This window comes from Enhydra lutris, unplaced genomic scaffold (assembly GCF_002288905.1).
Source record: "Enhydra lutris kenyoni isolate GAN:26980312 unplaced genomic scaffold, ASM228890v2 scaffoldscaffold7, whole genome shotgun sequence".
Taxonomy (NCBI): Eukaryota; Metazoa; Chordata; class Mammalia; order Carnivora; family Mustelidae; genus Enhydra; species Enhydra lutris.
In genome coordinates, this window is record NW_019154091.1 from 44167052 (window position 1) to 44183920 (window position 16869).

General features: G+C 34.4%; 1 protein-coding gene across 2 annotated transcripts in view; it reads left to right on the plus strand.

Annotated features, from left to right (window-relative positions):
- Nucleotides 1–10938: 10938 nt before the first annotated feature.
- Nucleotides 10939–16869, plus strand: part of LOC111142170 (phosphatidylinositol-4-phosphate 3-kinase catalytic subunit type 2 gamma) — a 338397-nt gene continuing 332466 nt past the window's right edge. The window contains exons 1-2 of one of the 2 annotated variants that reach the window (XM_022495171.1): nucleotides 10939–11703; nucleotides 16476–16558. In XM_022495171.1, the coding sequence (XP_022350879.1) occupies nucleotides 11026–11703; nucleotides 16476–16558 (761 nt within the window). In that variant the 5' untranslated portion in view covers nucleotides 10939–11025. The remainder of the gene's footprint in view (nucleotides 11704–16475; nucleotides 16559–16869) is intronic. The other variant, XM_022495170.1, reaches the window with a different exon arrangement.

Consider the following 16869-nt stretch of genomic DNA (forward strand, 5'->3'; position numbering starts at 1 on the left):
TTCAGAGGATTTATGATAGAACCAATCAAGGAAATCATAGCCTTGTGGATATGGTAAAAAAAGGTGTAGGATTAAGGGTTTTGAGATATCGATTTTGGAGAAATTCAAAAGCTAAGCAGAGGAATTAAGAGGAGACATCTTGATGGAGATAAGTGCTTCCAAACCAGTGCCGTATGATGAGGAAGAAAATATAGAAGCAAAAAACAAATTAACATTAGATAATCTAGCTAATGAAGGGTTCCAATTATTCAAGTCTACTTTTGACTTCTTTTATGACATGGGTCCTTCTATAATACATCTGCTGGAAGTAAAGCAAATGATAAAGAAGGATTGGTACTGTATAGAAACATTTTTAGAGACATGAAAAAGCAAAAAAGTCAGAAATTACTGTGTATTTTTGTAAAATTACACCAAGTGTGCCTGAATCTCCTGCCTCTGCTTCCACCTCCTCCACCTGTTCCCTCTGCCATACCTGAGGTGGCAAAACCAACTCTTTTCCTTCCCTTCCTCCCCTTCCTCCTCAGCTTCTCAATATGAAGACGATGAGGATGAAGACCTTTATGATGATCTACTTCTACTTAATGGATAATATGTAATCATCATGCCATACAGTGAACAAACTTATCTGTTGTGTGTGTCTTTGTGGCAAGACACACTATATAGTTATATGGTTATGGCCACATATAACTATATGGCAAGACTGTATGAGACATTTTTGTGTCATTAAGTATTCATTGTGTAGAACGTTGTGTATAAGATTTGTATGAAAGTGGTTAGCCTGTCCTTACATAGGCATAGTGAGTGTGATATTTAACATAAAATAATCATGTGTTAGTTTTCTTACCATTTTATAACTTTGCTTAAAAAAAATCACGTTACCATAAGTCTCTCTCATAATTGGAGAAAGTGGGTATCAGCCTATCATCACAGATAAATGGTTTTTTAAAAATGTAACAATGAAGGCACCTGGGTGGCTTAGTCAGTTAAGTGTCTCACTTATTTCGGCTCAGGTCATGATCCCATGGGTCATGGGACATTGGGCTCTGGGCTCAGCATGGAGTCTGCTAGAGATTTTCTCCCTCTGCCCCTCCCCCAATTCCCATGCCTGCATGCACTCTCTCTCCCTTGCTCTCTCTCAAACAAATGAATGACTTTTTTAAAGAAGTAGCAATGAAAAAAATAACAGTGTTTCCTATAGTGTATCATGACTATGAATATAATGTAGGCTATAAAAATTTTATAATGACTCATTCATCAGTGTATAGGCTAGGCTACCATGAAGCAATTGTTTGATTACACTAGGCTATCATAAAGCCATCATATTGCTGCATCTTTGTTATCAATCATTGTACCTGTAATAAATATGAATTTGTTTTTCACATTATCTTTTATTTTTGATGTCTAGTCTTAGTAATATATATAACACTTAGAGTGTTTTATATTACATAAGACAATATTGATGTAAGTTGTGACAGATAATTCATTTTTTAAGCAAATGACCTAAACTTTTCATATCAATAAATACAGTACAGTATGTGAATGTATTTTTCTCTTCCTTATGATTTTCTTGATAATGATATGTGTTAATCGACCACTTACATTACTGACAAGGCTTCCAGTCAACACTAGGCTATTAGTAGATATTTAGGGAGAATCAAAAGTTACATGTGGATTTCTGACTACAGAAGGTGTCAGTGTCCCTAAACACTGCATTGTTCAAGCGTCAGCTGTAGATGAGTTCATTTATTTAAGCCAATATCTTCCCAAAATAAGAATAAATAAGAAATTCAGTTTTTCATTTATAAGAAGCTTAGGCAGTCTAATGAGAAGAGAGGCTTCTACTGGATTAAATGTGTATAAAAAAATGTCAATTGTTTATGTAAAAAGGTACCTAGTAGAGAATTTTGGAGATTAATATTTTCCCCAAGCACCTCTTGCCTTCACTTAGGTGAAAATAATGTCAGGACTCAAGATAATAATAATAATAATAATAATACATTTACCTCATTATCACTCAATTTCAAATTAGACATATGTAAATTTTATATATATATATATATATATGTACATATATATATATATATATATATATATATATATATATATATGGTCTTCTCTATGTTCATACAGAAAACTGAGCTGAGAAAGTTCAAATTTATGTCTAGCTAAAATATAAGTGTCTCTGTGCATCTGCATGATACATGTAATTGGTTCGGCAGATGAAGAAAGATGGGAATTTCAGATGATCCTTCCAGCCCAGAGTTTTCTTAGGAACCAGGTTAGCTCCATAGTCTATAGACCTTCCCTCCATCTTACTGACTATACAAATGGTTTAACTTGATTAGACTTTGACATGTCTGATGTTGGCATGATCTTTATCTTCTTTGACATTTTATATATATTTAAAAACTGGTAAGTTTTCAATGCCTAAAATTTGCTATCTGATATAAAATCATTTTTCTTAAGTCTTGTAATATATTTCTCTCACCCTCTTTTCATGTCTCCCCTGCAGACATACTAATTCAATAGTATAGTCAGGACTTTTTGAACCAAGAACAGACACCTTCAGACATTTTCTTTGTTGCTTTGTAAAACAAACATTTTTTTCCCATTTTGAACACTGGAGCTATTTGGATGATATCTACACCTTTGTAGATTTAGAAAATGGAAGCAGCAGGCAAGTGCTCCCCTTTCTCTGATAGGTGCCTAAATTCTGTCTGTACTTCCTCCTGGGGCCAGATGAGTAATTAACCCTCAATAAAAAACTGATCTCTGAAAAGTTGAACTGAATGGAAGGTTACAAGCAAATGCAGTAAAGTAAGTTGTCATTAACAAACATCTTTTAAATATCCCATTTGAATTTAGCTGAACATAACAACAAAGAATAAAGGACTGTTTTTGTTCTGTCTGCTGTACTTTTAATCTCTGATTTTCTGATCAATTTAGGAAGCAGCTTACAGTTTGCATGTTGTATTGATTTTATATTGCTACTGTAACAATTGATTACAAACTTAGTGCCTCAAAACAAAATAATTTGTCATAAAATTCTGTTGGTCAGAAATACAACATCAGTCTTATTGTGCTAAAATCAAAGTGTTGGAAAGGCTGTGTTCCTTTCCAGAGGTTTTTAGGGGAAAATCTGTTTCGTTGTCCTTTCTATCTTCTAAAGGCTGTTTGAATTCCTTGGCTTTGGCCCCTTTTTTTCCATGTTCAAAGCCAGCAAAAGCAGGTTGAGTCTCTCAAATCACATCACTCTGACCACCTCTACTGCCCCCTCTTGCATTTTTAAAGATCATTGTTATTATGCCGAGCCCACTCAGGTAATTTCCTGATTTTAAGGTCAGCTGATTAGAAAACCTAATCCCTCTGCAACTTTTAATTCCTCTTTGCCACATAACCTAACATATGCACAGGTTTCATGTAGTAAGACATGAAGACATAAGACTATATATATATATATATATATATATATATATATATATATATATTTGGGAGGGGAGTATTATTCTGCCTATTACACATTTCTTTCTTTGATTCTGAAGAATCTTACTTAAGTCAGGAATCAACAGCCATGTCTTCTCAATTATGTTGTAATCGCTTTTAATCTGTAGGTACAGTTCTGCCTCAAAGTCAAGGCATATGACTTTTAATTATTTTATTCATTACTTCATAATGCAGAGTGTAGACACTTGCCAGGTGGTACTAAATAATGTTTCTATTTGTTTATAAACTAAGGAATAATTTAGCTTCTAGATTGTGATGGTAAGGATGGGATTTAAAATTATTAGAAATTCCTTAAAATTGCCAAATTTAATATTGAAAAAGCGAATTTGAAAGAAGTTTTGTTTTTATTACATTTTCAATATAGATAAGAATTTTTCATTCTCCTTTATCTCATGATAATGAGATTTTTCAGGGAAGCCTCTAACCCATTTCAAGTTTTAGTACTCTGAGAAATGCTTGAAAAAGTATAGTTATTAATAAAAACTTAAAAGTTTTCAACTCTTTTCAGTAGAGATTCTTTGAATTGAGTTAGTACTGTGTTGCAGTGCCTAAATTCAGGCATCCTCTAGATATAATATTAGTATGCCAAGATCGCCAAATGTCTCTCTTTAATCCTTGCTTAAAACAAATCTATAAACACAAAATTGGAGACCTTGGGTAAGTTAATTCACCTTTCTGTGTTTCAGTTTTCTCATTTGTTAAGTGACAATAATAATATCAAATGTTGAGATGAGAAATAAATGTGCTAATACATGTAAGCACGTACATGTATACAGAGTAGTAGCACGGAGCTGGTCTCAAAAATAATAAGTATCACTATTATTATTAACAACAACAAATGCTACAGCCTAAAGGAACCTTTAACTTCAGGATCAGACTAGTGATACTTTTAAAGACCTCCTTTAATGGCTCTACAAAATTAAATAATAATTTTAAAAAGCCCAATCAGTTCTTTGAAGCCACAAAATATTATGTCACTTCATCTTTTTTATGTATAAAGAAAAAAAATCACATTTTTTTCACTTTTTGAAATTTTTAATTTTTTTAAAAATAATTTTATTCTTTTTCATCATGGTAAGTATACTCTTTAATCCCTATCCTCTATTTCTGCCAACTCCCCACTGGAGTCCCTTCAGTAACTTTCAGTTTGTTCTCTATAGTTAAGAATCTGTTTCTTGGTTTATCTCTCTCCCTCTCTCTCTCTCCATATATATATATGGATTCCCCCCCGCCCCGGTTATTTGTTTTGTTTCTTCCACACAAGAGTGAAATCATGTGGTATTTGTCTTTCTCTGACTGACTTATTTTGCTTAGCATTATGTTCCCTAGGTTTATCCATATTGTTACAAATAGTATTCCTGCGTGTGTGTGTGTGTGTAGATAGATGATAGATAGATAGATAGATAGATATCACCTTTTTTTATCTATTCCCCTATTGATTGATACCTGGGCTGCTTCCATATCTTGGCAATTGTAAATAATGTAATGATGCAATCAACATAGCGGTGCACTTAACCCTTTGAATTAGTGTTATTTGTATTTTGGGGGTAAATATCCAGTAGTTCATTTACTGGATCATAGGGTGGTTCTATTTTTAACCTTTTGAGGAATCTCCATACTGTTTTCCACAGTGGTGCACCAGTTTGCATTCCTGCCAACACTGCAAGAGAGTTTTTTTTCTCCATGTCTTTGCCAATATGTGTTTCTTGTAGTCTTGATTTTAGCCATTCTGACAGGTGCAAGGTGATAACCTCATTGTAGTTTTGAATTGCATTTTCCTGGTGATGAGTGATCTTGAGCCTCTTTTCATGTGTCTGTTATTCATTTGTATGTCTTCTTTGGAGAAATGTCTCTTTGTGTCTTCTGTCCATTTTTTAATTGGATTATTTGTTTTTTGACTGTTGAGTTATATCAGTTCTTTATATATTTTGGTACTAACCCTTTATCAGATAGGGTCGTTTGCAAAGATCTTCTCCCATTCAGTAGGTTACCTTTTATTTTTATTGACTGTTCCCTTCATTGCGCAGAAACATTTTATTTTGTCATTGTCCTAATAATTTATTTTTGCTTTTGTTTCCCATTGCCTCAGAAGACATATCTAGAAAAATGTTGCTATAGCTGATATCAGAGAGATTACTGTCTGTGCTCTCTTCAAGAATTTTTACAGTTTTAGGTCTCACATTTAGGTCTTTAATCCACTTTGAATTTATTTTTGTGTATGATAAAGGAAAGTGGTCCAATTTTATTATTTTTGCATGTGGCTGTCTGGTTTTCCAACACCATTTGTTGAAAATACGGTCTTTTTCCCATTGAGCAGTCATTCCTCCTTTGTCAAAGACTAATTGAGGGCGCCTGGGTGGCTCAGTGGGTTAAAGCCTCTGCCTTCGGCTCAGGTCATGATCTCAGGGTCCTGGAATTGAGCCCCGTATAGGCCTCTCTGCTCAGTGGGAAGCCTGCTTCCTCCTCTCTCTCTGCTTGCCTCTCTGCCTACTTGTGATCTCTGTCTGTCAAATAAATAAATAAAATCTTTAAAAAAAAAAAAGATTAATTGGCCATATAATTGTGGGTTTATTTCTAGGTTTGCTGTTCTATTCCATTGATCTATGTGTCCATTTTTATGTCAGTACTGTACTCTTTTAATTACTACTGCTTTGTAATATAACTTAAAATCTGGAATTGTGATACCTCCAGCTTTGTTTTTCTTTTCAAGATTGTTTTGGCTATTCAAGGTCTTTTGTGGTTCCATACAAATTTTAGGATTTTTTTTTCTAGTTCCTTGAAGAATGTTATTGGTATTTTGATAGGAATTAAATTAAATGTGTAGATTGCTTTGGGTATATAGACCGTTTTAAAAAATATTTTATTTATTTATTTGAGAAAGACAAAGACAGTGAAAGAGAGCATGAGTAGGAAGGAGAGGGAGAAGCAAGCTCCCCACTGAGCAGGGAGCCCGACACAGGGCTTGATCCCAGGACCCCAGATCATGACCTGAGCCAAAGGCAGCTGCCTAACTGGCTGAGCCACCCAGGTGCCCCATTATAGACCTTTTAACAGTATTTGTTCTTCCAATCCATGAGCATTTAATGTCTTTCCATTTCTTTGTGTCATCTGGAATTCCTTTCATCAGTGTCTTACAGTTTTCAGGGCACAGATCTTTCACCTCTTTAGTTAACTTTGTTCCTAGGTATTTTGTTGGTTTTGTTGCAATTTTAAGTGGGACCATTTTCTTGATTTCACTTTTTGCTGCTTCGTTATTACTATATAGGAATGCAACAGATTTCTGTACATTAATTTTTGTATCCTGTGACTTTACTGAATCCATTTATCAGTTCCAGTAGTTGTCTTTAGGGTTTTCTATATATAGTATCACGTAATCTGCAAATAGTGAGAGTTTTACCTTTTCCTTACCAATCTGGATGCCTTTTTTTTCTCTATGTTATAGTCTAATTGCTGTACCTAGAACTTCCCGTGCTATGGCAAATAAAAATGTTGAGAGTGGACATCCTTAACTTGTTCCTGACCTTAGGGGGAAAGCTCTCAGTTTTTCCCTATTGAGTATGCTGTTGGCTGTGGGTTTTTCATAGAAGGCCTTTATCTTGTTGAGGTCTATTCCTTCCAGACCTACTTTGCAGAGGGTTTTTATCATGAATGGATGTTGTACTTTGTCTAATGTTTTTTCTACATCTACTAAAACGATCATGTGGTTTTTATTCTTTCTCTTATTAATGTGACATATTGCATTGAATGTTTTGTGAATATTGAACCACACTGTATCCTGGGAATAAATCCCATTTGGTCATGGCATATGGTTTTTTTAATGTATTGTTGAACTTGCTTTGGTAATATTTTGTTAAGGATATTTGCATCTATATTTATAAGAAATATTGGTCTGTTTTTCTCTTTAAAAAAAAAAAAGATTTATTTAAGAAAAAGAGAGAACACAAGCAGGGGGAGGGACACAGGGCAAGGGAGAGAAAATCCTCATGCTGACTCCCCACTGAGTATGAAACACATCACAGGGCATGATCCCAGGACCTTGAAATCATGACCTGAACTGAAATCAAGAATCGGACACTTAACAGACTGAGCCACCCAGGTGCCTCTGTAGTTCTCTTCTTTGTTGTTGTCTTTATCTGGGTAATACTGGTCTCAAAGAATAAATACGGAAGTTTTCATTCCTCTTGTATTTTTTGGAATAGTTTGAGAAGAACAGGTGTTAACTCTTCTTTAAAGGTTTGGTAGAATTCACCATGAAGCCATCTGGTCCAGGACTTTTGTTTTTTGGGAGTTCTTTGATTACTGATTCAATTTTATTGCTGGTAATTTGTCTGTTAAATTTTCTATTTCTTCCTACTTTAGTTTTGGTAGGTTATATATTTCTAGGAGTTTATCCATTTCTTCTAAGTTGTCTAGTTTGTTGGCACAAAGGTTTTCATAACATTCTCTTAAAACTGTATTTCTGTAATGTTGGTTGTTCTTTCTCCTCTTTCATTAGTGATTTTGTTTATTTGGGTACTCTCTCTTTTTTGTTTTTTGGAGAGTCTTGCTAGAGGCTTATCAATTTTGGTGATTTTCCATTTTGCTGGGTTTGGGTTTTACTTGTCAATTTATTAAAATCATCTTAATGTAGCCAAATTTCCCCTATTTAAGGTAAGATAGAGCAGGCTGGGCTAAGGAAGTTAAGATATTAACTCTGGTTGTCAGAATTAAAGTCACACCTACTGACAAATCCTGAGTTTCATGACAGAGTCCGATGAGGAAGTCTCGTTTTGGTTTTAATATTTATTTATTACTATTATTTATTTATTTTTACTTCTATTATTTTATTATTTTTTATTATCATGTTTAGTATTTATTAATTTTAGAGAGAGTGAGTGAGAGCGTGGGGGGAAGACCCAGAGGGAGGGAAAGAGAGAGAGAGAATCTCAAGCAGACTCCATGCCCAGTGTGGAGCCCAACTTAAGGCTCGATCCCACAATCCCAAGATCATGACCTGAGCCAAAACCAAGAATTAGACGCTTAACTGACTGTGCCATCCAGGTGCCCTGAGTTTCATTTGTTTTAGTGAACCGTACATTCATTATTAACATGAAGATTAACAAATGGCAATTCCTGAAAAAGAGTGTGGCTAAATAATGTGACCTATGAATTAGAATAGTTTGGAATAACATTTTATAGATTGATTTTTTGGTTAACACTTTATTCTATACACTTCTTAGTTACAGCTCTTGAAAGTCTTTCCCAAATCTATAGTGTAATTCTTGACTGCATTGAACTGAAATTTTTGGCCAAATCTATCACTTCAATTTCTTGAGTAAAGCAGTATAATAAATCTAATTCATTTATTTCTTAGGTGATTATGAGTTTTAAATAAATCTTAGTGCCAACAGAATAATAATCAACTGCCATTGCAAAATATTGATGATTATATTTGATAGTGAGCCACTATCATAATTATCCCCCTTTTTTAGTCTTTAACACACAAACATATGTTTGTTAGGGGAATTAATAAATTCATAAAATGACACAAATACTTTTCAATTTCATTTTCTTATAATTCAATTATAATTTTCTAAAATTTTTAAAAGATTATTTACTTACTTATTTGACAGATAGAAATCACAAGTAGGCAGAGAGGCAAGCAGAGAGAGAGAGGAGGAAGCAGGCTCCCTGCCGAGCAGAGAGCCCAATGTGGGACTCGATCCCAGAACTCTGAGATCATGACCTGAGCCGAAGGCAGAGGCTTAACCCACTGAGCCACCCAGGCACCCCTGTAATTTTTTAACTTATTAAATCATCAGTTCAACAAATACAAATGTACAATTACTATGAGTAAAGCAAAATACTAGGTACTGAGCTATAAGTGAGAAAGATTAACATGGTCTAATGATATAATGGAAAAGTGAAATCTTACATAGATAGCATCTATAGATGTTATCCTGAGGCAGTAGGAAAACCACTGAAAAGCTATATCCAGAAGAGATACTTGCTTAGTCTCTAAATACATCACTATAATATAAGAAAACAAATGGATTACAGAACACAGGAATGGATGCAGAAAATATAGAAGCAGTTTCAGAGACAACACCACATTCTACATAAGGAATAAAACCTTTAGACTAGCATCGTGAGAGCAGTAGACAGAAGATTTTCTATAGGAACTGGTAGTTTTATTTGATATAGAATAAAGATGAGGTAAGATTAAAAGATGAAACTCTGGCTTCTGGTCTGAGCAATTGAGTGGATGTCATTTTCTGTCACAGAAAAATGGAATAGGAGCAAGTTCTTGGGTGAACTATGATACAAATTTTGGATTTTCAAAGTGGAGACATTGAGAAGGTAATAATAAGAACAGTCTAGGTTGGAGTCATTTACATATAAATCAAGCCACAGGAAGTAAGAAATAACTTACAAGGAGAGAATAATTGAGAAGAAAAGAAGCTCTGACAAGGGTCAGGTGGAAAATAAGTAATAGGCAAAGGAGTTTTTGATAAAGAATAAACAAAGAAGTGCTTAGAGAGTACAGTATCACAGAGAGTCAAAGTAAGAAAGCAAAAAAACTTAAAATGAGAAGTATGGTGAATGGAATCAAGTACTGTAGAGAGATAAAGTAAAATAGAAACTGATGAATATTGGGGCACCTGGGTGGCTCAATAAGTTAAGTGTCTGGTTTCTGCTCAGGTCATGATCCCAGGGTCCTGTGATGGAGCCCCAGAAAGGGTTCCCTGCTGAGTGAGGAGCTTGCTTCTCTCTCTCCTGCTGCCTGCATCTTCATTCTCTCTCTCTGTCAAATAAATAAATAAAATCTTTAAATTAAAAAAAAAAAAGAAAGAAAGAAACTGATGAGTGTCAACTGAATTTACTGACATGAAGCTCATTGGTGAACCTATTGAAAGTCAATTTGGAGAAGTAGTGAAAGAAGTTTACAATTATTTAAAGAGTTTTGGGAAGAGGATGAAAGGGTCTAGCCAACCTACAAGATAATTGGTTATGGAAAGGAGAAAAAAATAAAACTATGTCTAGGAATGAGTAACTGCTGATCAAGAAAAGACTTTAGCTAATAGAAGACTTTAACCTCCTAGCATACTTACAGATGATTGACTACAGAGGGAGATGATAAGTGGAGGAAAGCAGATCTTCAGTAGGAAAAGGAGTTTCAAAGGGGAATATTGAGTTTTGAATGATTCATGAAATTCCTGTCATAATTCAGGTAGACTTATTTTTCTCTTATAGGAGTTTCACAAATATAAAGTCAATACTCCCCCAAGAGACTTTAATGTTGTGAGCCCTGATGGAGTTTTAGATTATCCATGAATCTTTTCATTTGCTAAGGAGAAGCTTCAAAACTATTGTTTATATGTATTTATCATATTTATTTTTTGCAAGTTCTTTTATTTCTAATTAATTGAAGAATTTTTGTTTCTTTTTGTGTTTTCTCTAGGAAAAATCCTCTCCTCTTTTATAATATCATCAGGTAGACATCTGAGCAGAATCAACACTCTCAATTACATAAAATAAACAATGGCATATTATTGGAAAACAGATCTAAATACCAGTGAATCACATCAAGAGCAGGATGAGCACCAAGAATTTCACTCCGTAAATCAGTTCCTTTTTCCTAGCCAAGTCGGTCTGGGTTTTGATCAGCTAGTAGATGAGATCAGTAATAAAATTCCACTCTGTCAGACTGAAATGGAAGAAAACACTGTTTTTGTACCGAGTGCACCAAGCGGGAACTCAAGAAAGTATTCATTAGATGAAACACACCAAATACCTTTGAATGAATTCACTTCTAAAAGCTCAGAACTCTCTTGTCACCAGGTTAGGAAAATACCGGTAATTGGTTTTAGGAGCTCTGTGCTACAAAAACCTGAAAACACGAACAAAGCAACCTCTTGGGGAAACCCCATAGGAAAATATCATGGTGCTGATGATTACAGATTCAATATTTTAGCTTCATCATCTACTAGTCTGGATAAAATTAATTCACAGAGAGAATTAGAAAATGAAAATCACAACTACCACATAGGATTTGAAAGCAGCATCCCTTCTATGTATCCATCCTTCTCACCTGACTTCATGCCAAAAGAAGAGAATAAAAGATGTAGAAATATGGACATTGTGGAATGTTCTCTGATGCCTTTTGAAGGGTCTTCTTTACCCAGGACCTGGGAAAATACATGGCCAAAGAATAGAAAGGTATGTATCATATATGTTGACCTAAAAAAAAAAAAATCTGAAAGAATCACTCAGTAATGCATTGGATTAATTTGGTGATGAGGGTCACTCATCTTGAACAGGAAAATGTATTAATATTATTTGTGGAAAAATAATTTATTATTCACAAATTCTGCATTCCTAAATTAAGGATTTTTTTCTGAAGAAAGAAAAATAAAAATCTTATATCATTTTTAAAGTTCCAGTTTGGCCACAACTAAATAAAATGTTATAGCCCTTACATTTTATTGGATAAAAATATCATAATTGGAGGTTTTCATGAAAGTACTTTTGATTCTTATTGTGTTATTATGCACACACAGAAACATACATACATCTCATAGATTTATATTTTGAGTCATACTGTCATAAATTAAAACTTTATGTCATTATGGTAGGAAAAATGTCCTTTTGCCCAGAGTCTCCTAAATTATACTGTTGGCAGGCATCTTTTACTGGGATTATTCCAAGAGTAGGAAATTATGCAATCATTGTGCAATTCATCCTTATGGTTTCATCAGTAGTTCTCCAATCAACTAAGTCACCATAGCGTTTTTTGTATAATATTTGAGTATTTCTCTGTTTACACTGAGTCTAGACACAAGTGAAACTGGAAGTAAACAGTGGGGAAAAAAAGAAAAGAAAAGAAAAGAAAAAGAAACATTATTGCAGCTACAATTTCCAGGGTGAAGCAAAAGGATTCCTCATTTATTCAATAACTATCATATTCTTAAAATGAACATGATATACTAGGCATTATGAATGCAAAGAAAAGACATGATACTTGATTTCAAAAATAGCATATTGCTCAAATTAACTTGTCAACAAATAATGTCAACAGAGTAAAATAACAGATAGAATGAGTCCATAGGAGAATACCTAGTTCTGTCTGAAGCATATGCAGAGGAGGTAGCAACTCAACTCATCTGAATTAAAAGTGATTTTACAGACATCTATTTCTAATCAGGGCAGAATAACAAGCACTAAACTCCTGATTTCAGGCACTGAACACAAGGCAGTGCAGGACCTGACCCTAGAAGGGAAACACCAATGTGTTGCATGATCATCCTCATTTCTGCTTTGGGGCAGGAGAGTAGAGCCCCAGTTGAGCAGCAGTATCACTACTCTTGAGAAGGCAGAGCCTGTGTTCCAGAGCAGAATACATTTCCAGCTATGCAATGGGTGGGAGTCAGAAATTTGCATGGCAGTTGCTGTAGATTTTTGGCCAAGCGAATGTGTTCACTACACACAAGTGTTAAGCTACACAGTGCCGAAGTTCTAACCTAACAAGAGAAGACACTGAGCTGAGTACTTCAGGCATTCAATTGAGATTACCCAAAGCTATCCCTTAAGAGTATAAAGCAACAACTCTAGAGTGGATGCTGCACCTACCAAAATAGAAGTACCCTAACAAAAAATAAAGTCTGAAGAGATGAAAGGATCTAACTGCCTACCAGAGAAAAATTATATATTTTGAAAACAGGACAACACAATTTACAACGTATCATCTATGTTGAACATGTAATAATAATAAGTGCACAGATATGTAACGAAGCAAGAAATTTTCGCCCCAAATCAAGTAAATAACCCAGGGATTTTACAAAGAGATTCTGACACAGTCCAGATGTTGAAATTAACAGAATGAGACTTTAAGGTGATTATAAAAGAATGCTGAACCAGATGAAGTAAAAGATGGACATAATGAGTAGACCAATGAAGAATCTCAAAAGAAAGTTAGAAACTACAAAAAATAAAATAAAATAAATACTATGAAAATCTAGTACTGAAAATATAATACCTGAAATGAAAAATCACCCAGTGATTACAGATCTAAAAAGTTCAACAATTCCCAAACAGAATAAATACAAAGACAGTCAGATGTAAGACAAATCATATTCAAACATCTGTGAACAAAATGTAATGAGAAAATCATAAAAGAGAGCAGCAAGGGAAAACAGATTTCACACAGTGGAACAACAATCTGAAAAGCAAGTTTCTATCAGAAACAATAGAAGCCAGACAACAATGGAGTGACATTTTAAAAGATATATATCTATACCTATATTTTATATATGTGTGTGTGTTTATCTGTATGTAGATACACACACACACACACACACACACACACATATCTATATACTTTTGTATCCATTGAGTATACATTTCAAAACTTGAAATAGATACATAAACAAATGTTGAGAGAAATTAGTCAGCTAACATGCACACAGAAATACTAAAGTGTTTTGGATGCAAGCAAAATGATACCAGATGGAATCTAGAAATGAACAAAGTGGGATGCCTGGATGGCTCAGTCAGTTAAGTGTCTGCCTTTGGCTCAGGTCATGATCCCAGAGTCCTGGGATCAAGTCCTGCATGGGGTTCCTTGCTCAGTGGGGAGCCTGCTTCTCCCTCAGCCCGGTCTGCCTGCCATTCCCCCTGCTTGTGTACTCTCTAACAAATAAAATCTTAAAAAAAAGAAAAAAGAAATGAACAAAGAGCATTACAAATGGTAAATATATTAGTAACTATGAAAACCGACTTTTAAATTAATTTTGATAGTTGTTTAAACCAAAACAATAGCATTTTATTGAGTTATTTTATATATATGTCAATAGATGAAAAATATATGACAAGAACAGCATAAAGGATGGAAGGAGTAAATGTTATTTGCTCTTGTGAATTCTTTCATTATAAATGCAGTGGTACAGTATTAACTCTAAGTACACTGTGGTATGTTAAGGTTGCCTAGTCATTTCTAAGCTAAGACAGCCACTGGAAAAATAATACTGAGAAGGAAAACCAAAAATCCAACAAAGGAATTACATGAAATGAGAAAAAACAAAAAACAGGGAAGGAAAAATAGAAGGATAAAATAGAATAGAAACAAATAGAAACAAAAATGAGTACGGCAGTCTCAAATCTAACAATATCCATAAGTATACTAAATATAAATAGAATAAACATTTTAAGTAAAAAGGGGAAATTGACAAACTAGATAAAAAAAGATTTAACTACTATCTACAAGAGACAAACTCAAGAAAGGCAAAAATAAGTTGAAAGTAAAAGAAATAAAAAGATATATTCAATCAGCAAACAAAAAGCTGATTATTAACAGCAGAAGTACAGTTCAAAGCAGAGTATTATTAGTATTAGTATTATTATCATTTCATAATGATGACATGGTCAATCAGGAAGATACAATAAATTTAAACATGTTATGTACCTAATAATAGCTTCAATGCACACAAAGCAAAAATTACTTCTTTTAAAGTTAATCATACACCCACTTCTGACTGAGCCATTTATGGGTATGTTATGCCCGAGTTTTCGTGTCTGAGAGACCAACAAGGAGCCAAGCACCGATGCAATCACACGAGAGTTTATTTGACAAGCTTAAGCTTGGGCCCAATTATAACCGGCACAGCGGAGTAGGGACTTGGACCCCGAGTTTAGTTAAGGCAGGGGTATTTATGGGTTCCTGTTACTAAAGCAGGGTGAGGATTCCTGGAAACAAAGCAGGGTGGGGCTCACTAAAGCAGGCTGGGGGTCTCTGAACTAAAGCAGGGTGGGGCTTACTAAAGCAAAGTAGGGGAAAGTTCAGCCCTTGGGCACAGGGGCCTGAGATGGCTGCCAGAGCTAAGATGGTTGTACTTATGCTAAAGCTAAACCTGAGGTGGGATGGCCTTAATTTTCTTGGCCAACACAGATTTATTCATAAGTAAAACACAGGTCCATACAAATATTCGTATATGAAAATTAATAGTTTTCTTTATAAAAACTACGAACTACCCAAATTCCCATCCACAGGAAGATGGATAAACAAATTGTGAAATTGTCATCAACAGAATAGTACTCACTGGCAATAAAAAATGAATTATTGATGTGCAGTAACACAGATGAATTTAAAAACATCTATCATTTAAGTGAAAGAAACCAGAAAGAAAGGGCACATATACTTCATCTATGATGTTAGCCATCTGAATAACCGTAGTTACCAAATGGATGTACAGTTTGACAGAAGGACGTTTGAGGGCACTTTCTAATGTGATGGAGATGTTCTGCATTTTTATTGTGATATTGATACTATGGTTGTCTACATTCCTCAAACTTAAATTACATATTTAAGATTTATACATTTTCTATATACATTACTTCACTTAAAAAAATCCGAAAAATAAAAATAAAAAACAGAATGAATTGAAGGAATGCAGGATGAGATGCCCCAAATTGTGCCTCTTTGGCATAAAGGTTATTTCAAGTTAAAAGTAATAAATACCCAGCAGATACTGGAAAAACTCCCCACTTCCTCAGTAACTGCTTGAATTTAGGTAGAAAAGGAGGCCCTGTAACAGGAAGGGAGCTAATAACAGAGACTCTCCTTTCCCTAAGGAATTTACCCACATAATATGGCAACCTTTCTTTTCAAACATCTTTCCCCTTCTTGCTAATGGCTTTCCTTCCCTTTGTGTCCTCGGGCCCTTCCCCCTCTCCCTAGCTCTAATAAGCCTCCAGTTGCCTCATTGTTTTTGTAATCTCCTGTCTGTGTGGAGTCCCCACACACAGGCCTGTGAAATTTGATTTTCTCCTGTTAGTCTGTCTCCTGTCAATCTGATTCTAAGTCCAGCTAGAAGGACCGTAGGGCAGAGGAAGGCCTTTCTTCCTTGACAGAATCTTTAAAACAAAATTAAAATTGTAGATTGTATTAATGTTTTCTCCACACCAAACTATATTAATTTAACAGTTTTTGTTTTAAGCTGACAGGTTATTCTCTTCAGCTAGTCGAAGTACCTCAAGGCAGTAATAAGACTCTGGCCTCCTTCTGTGACAAAGTGAAAAAGTGAGTGTTGCTATTTCATTAAACTTTGAAATTTCTCTATTTTAATAAATTTGTCTATTTTAATTTAACATCACTGCACTGATTAATTTTGAATCTAAAATGTTAAAGGTTTTTTTTTTTTTAGAATTTTTAACATAATGAAAAATATAAATTTGTGACAAATTAGTTCATTAACTTCTGGCATTGTTTTTGTTGTTTTTAGTCAAATAATTTTATTCTCTTAAAAGTTCAGTTAAAGCTAAATGTTTCATAATTTCAGACCTGCCCTTGCTATTTGTTGATTATTTAGTTTGCAGTGAATTAATTTCTCA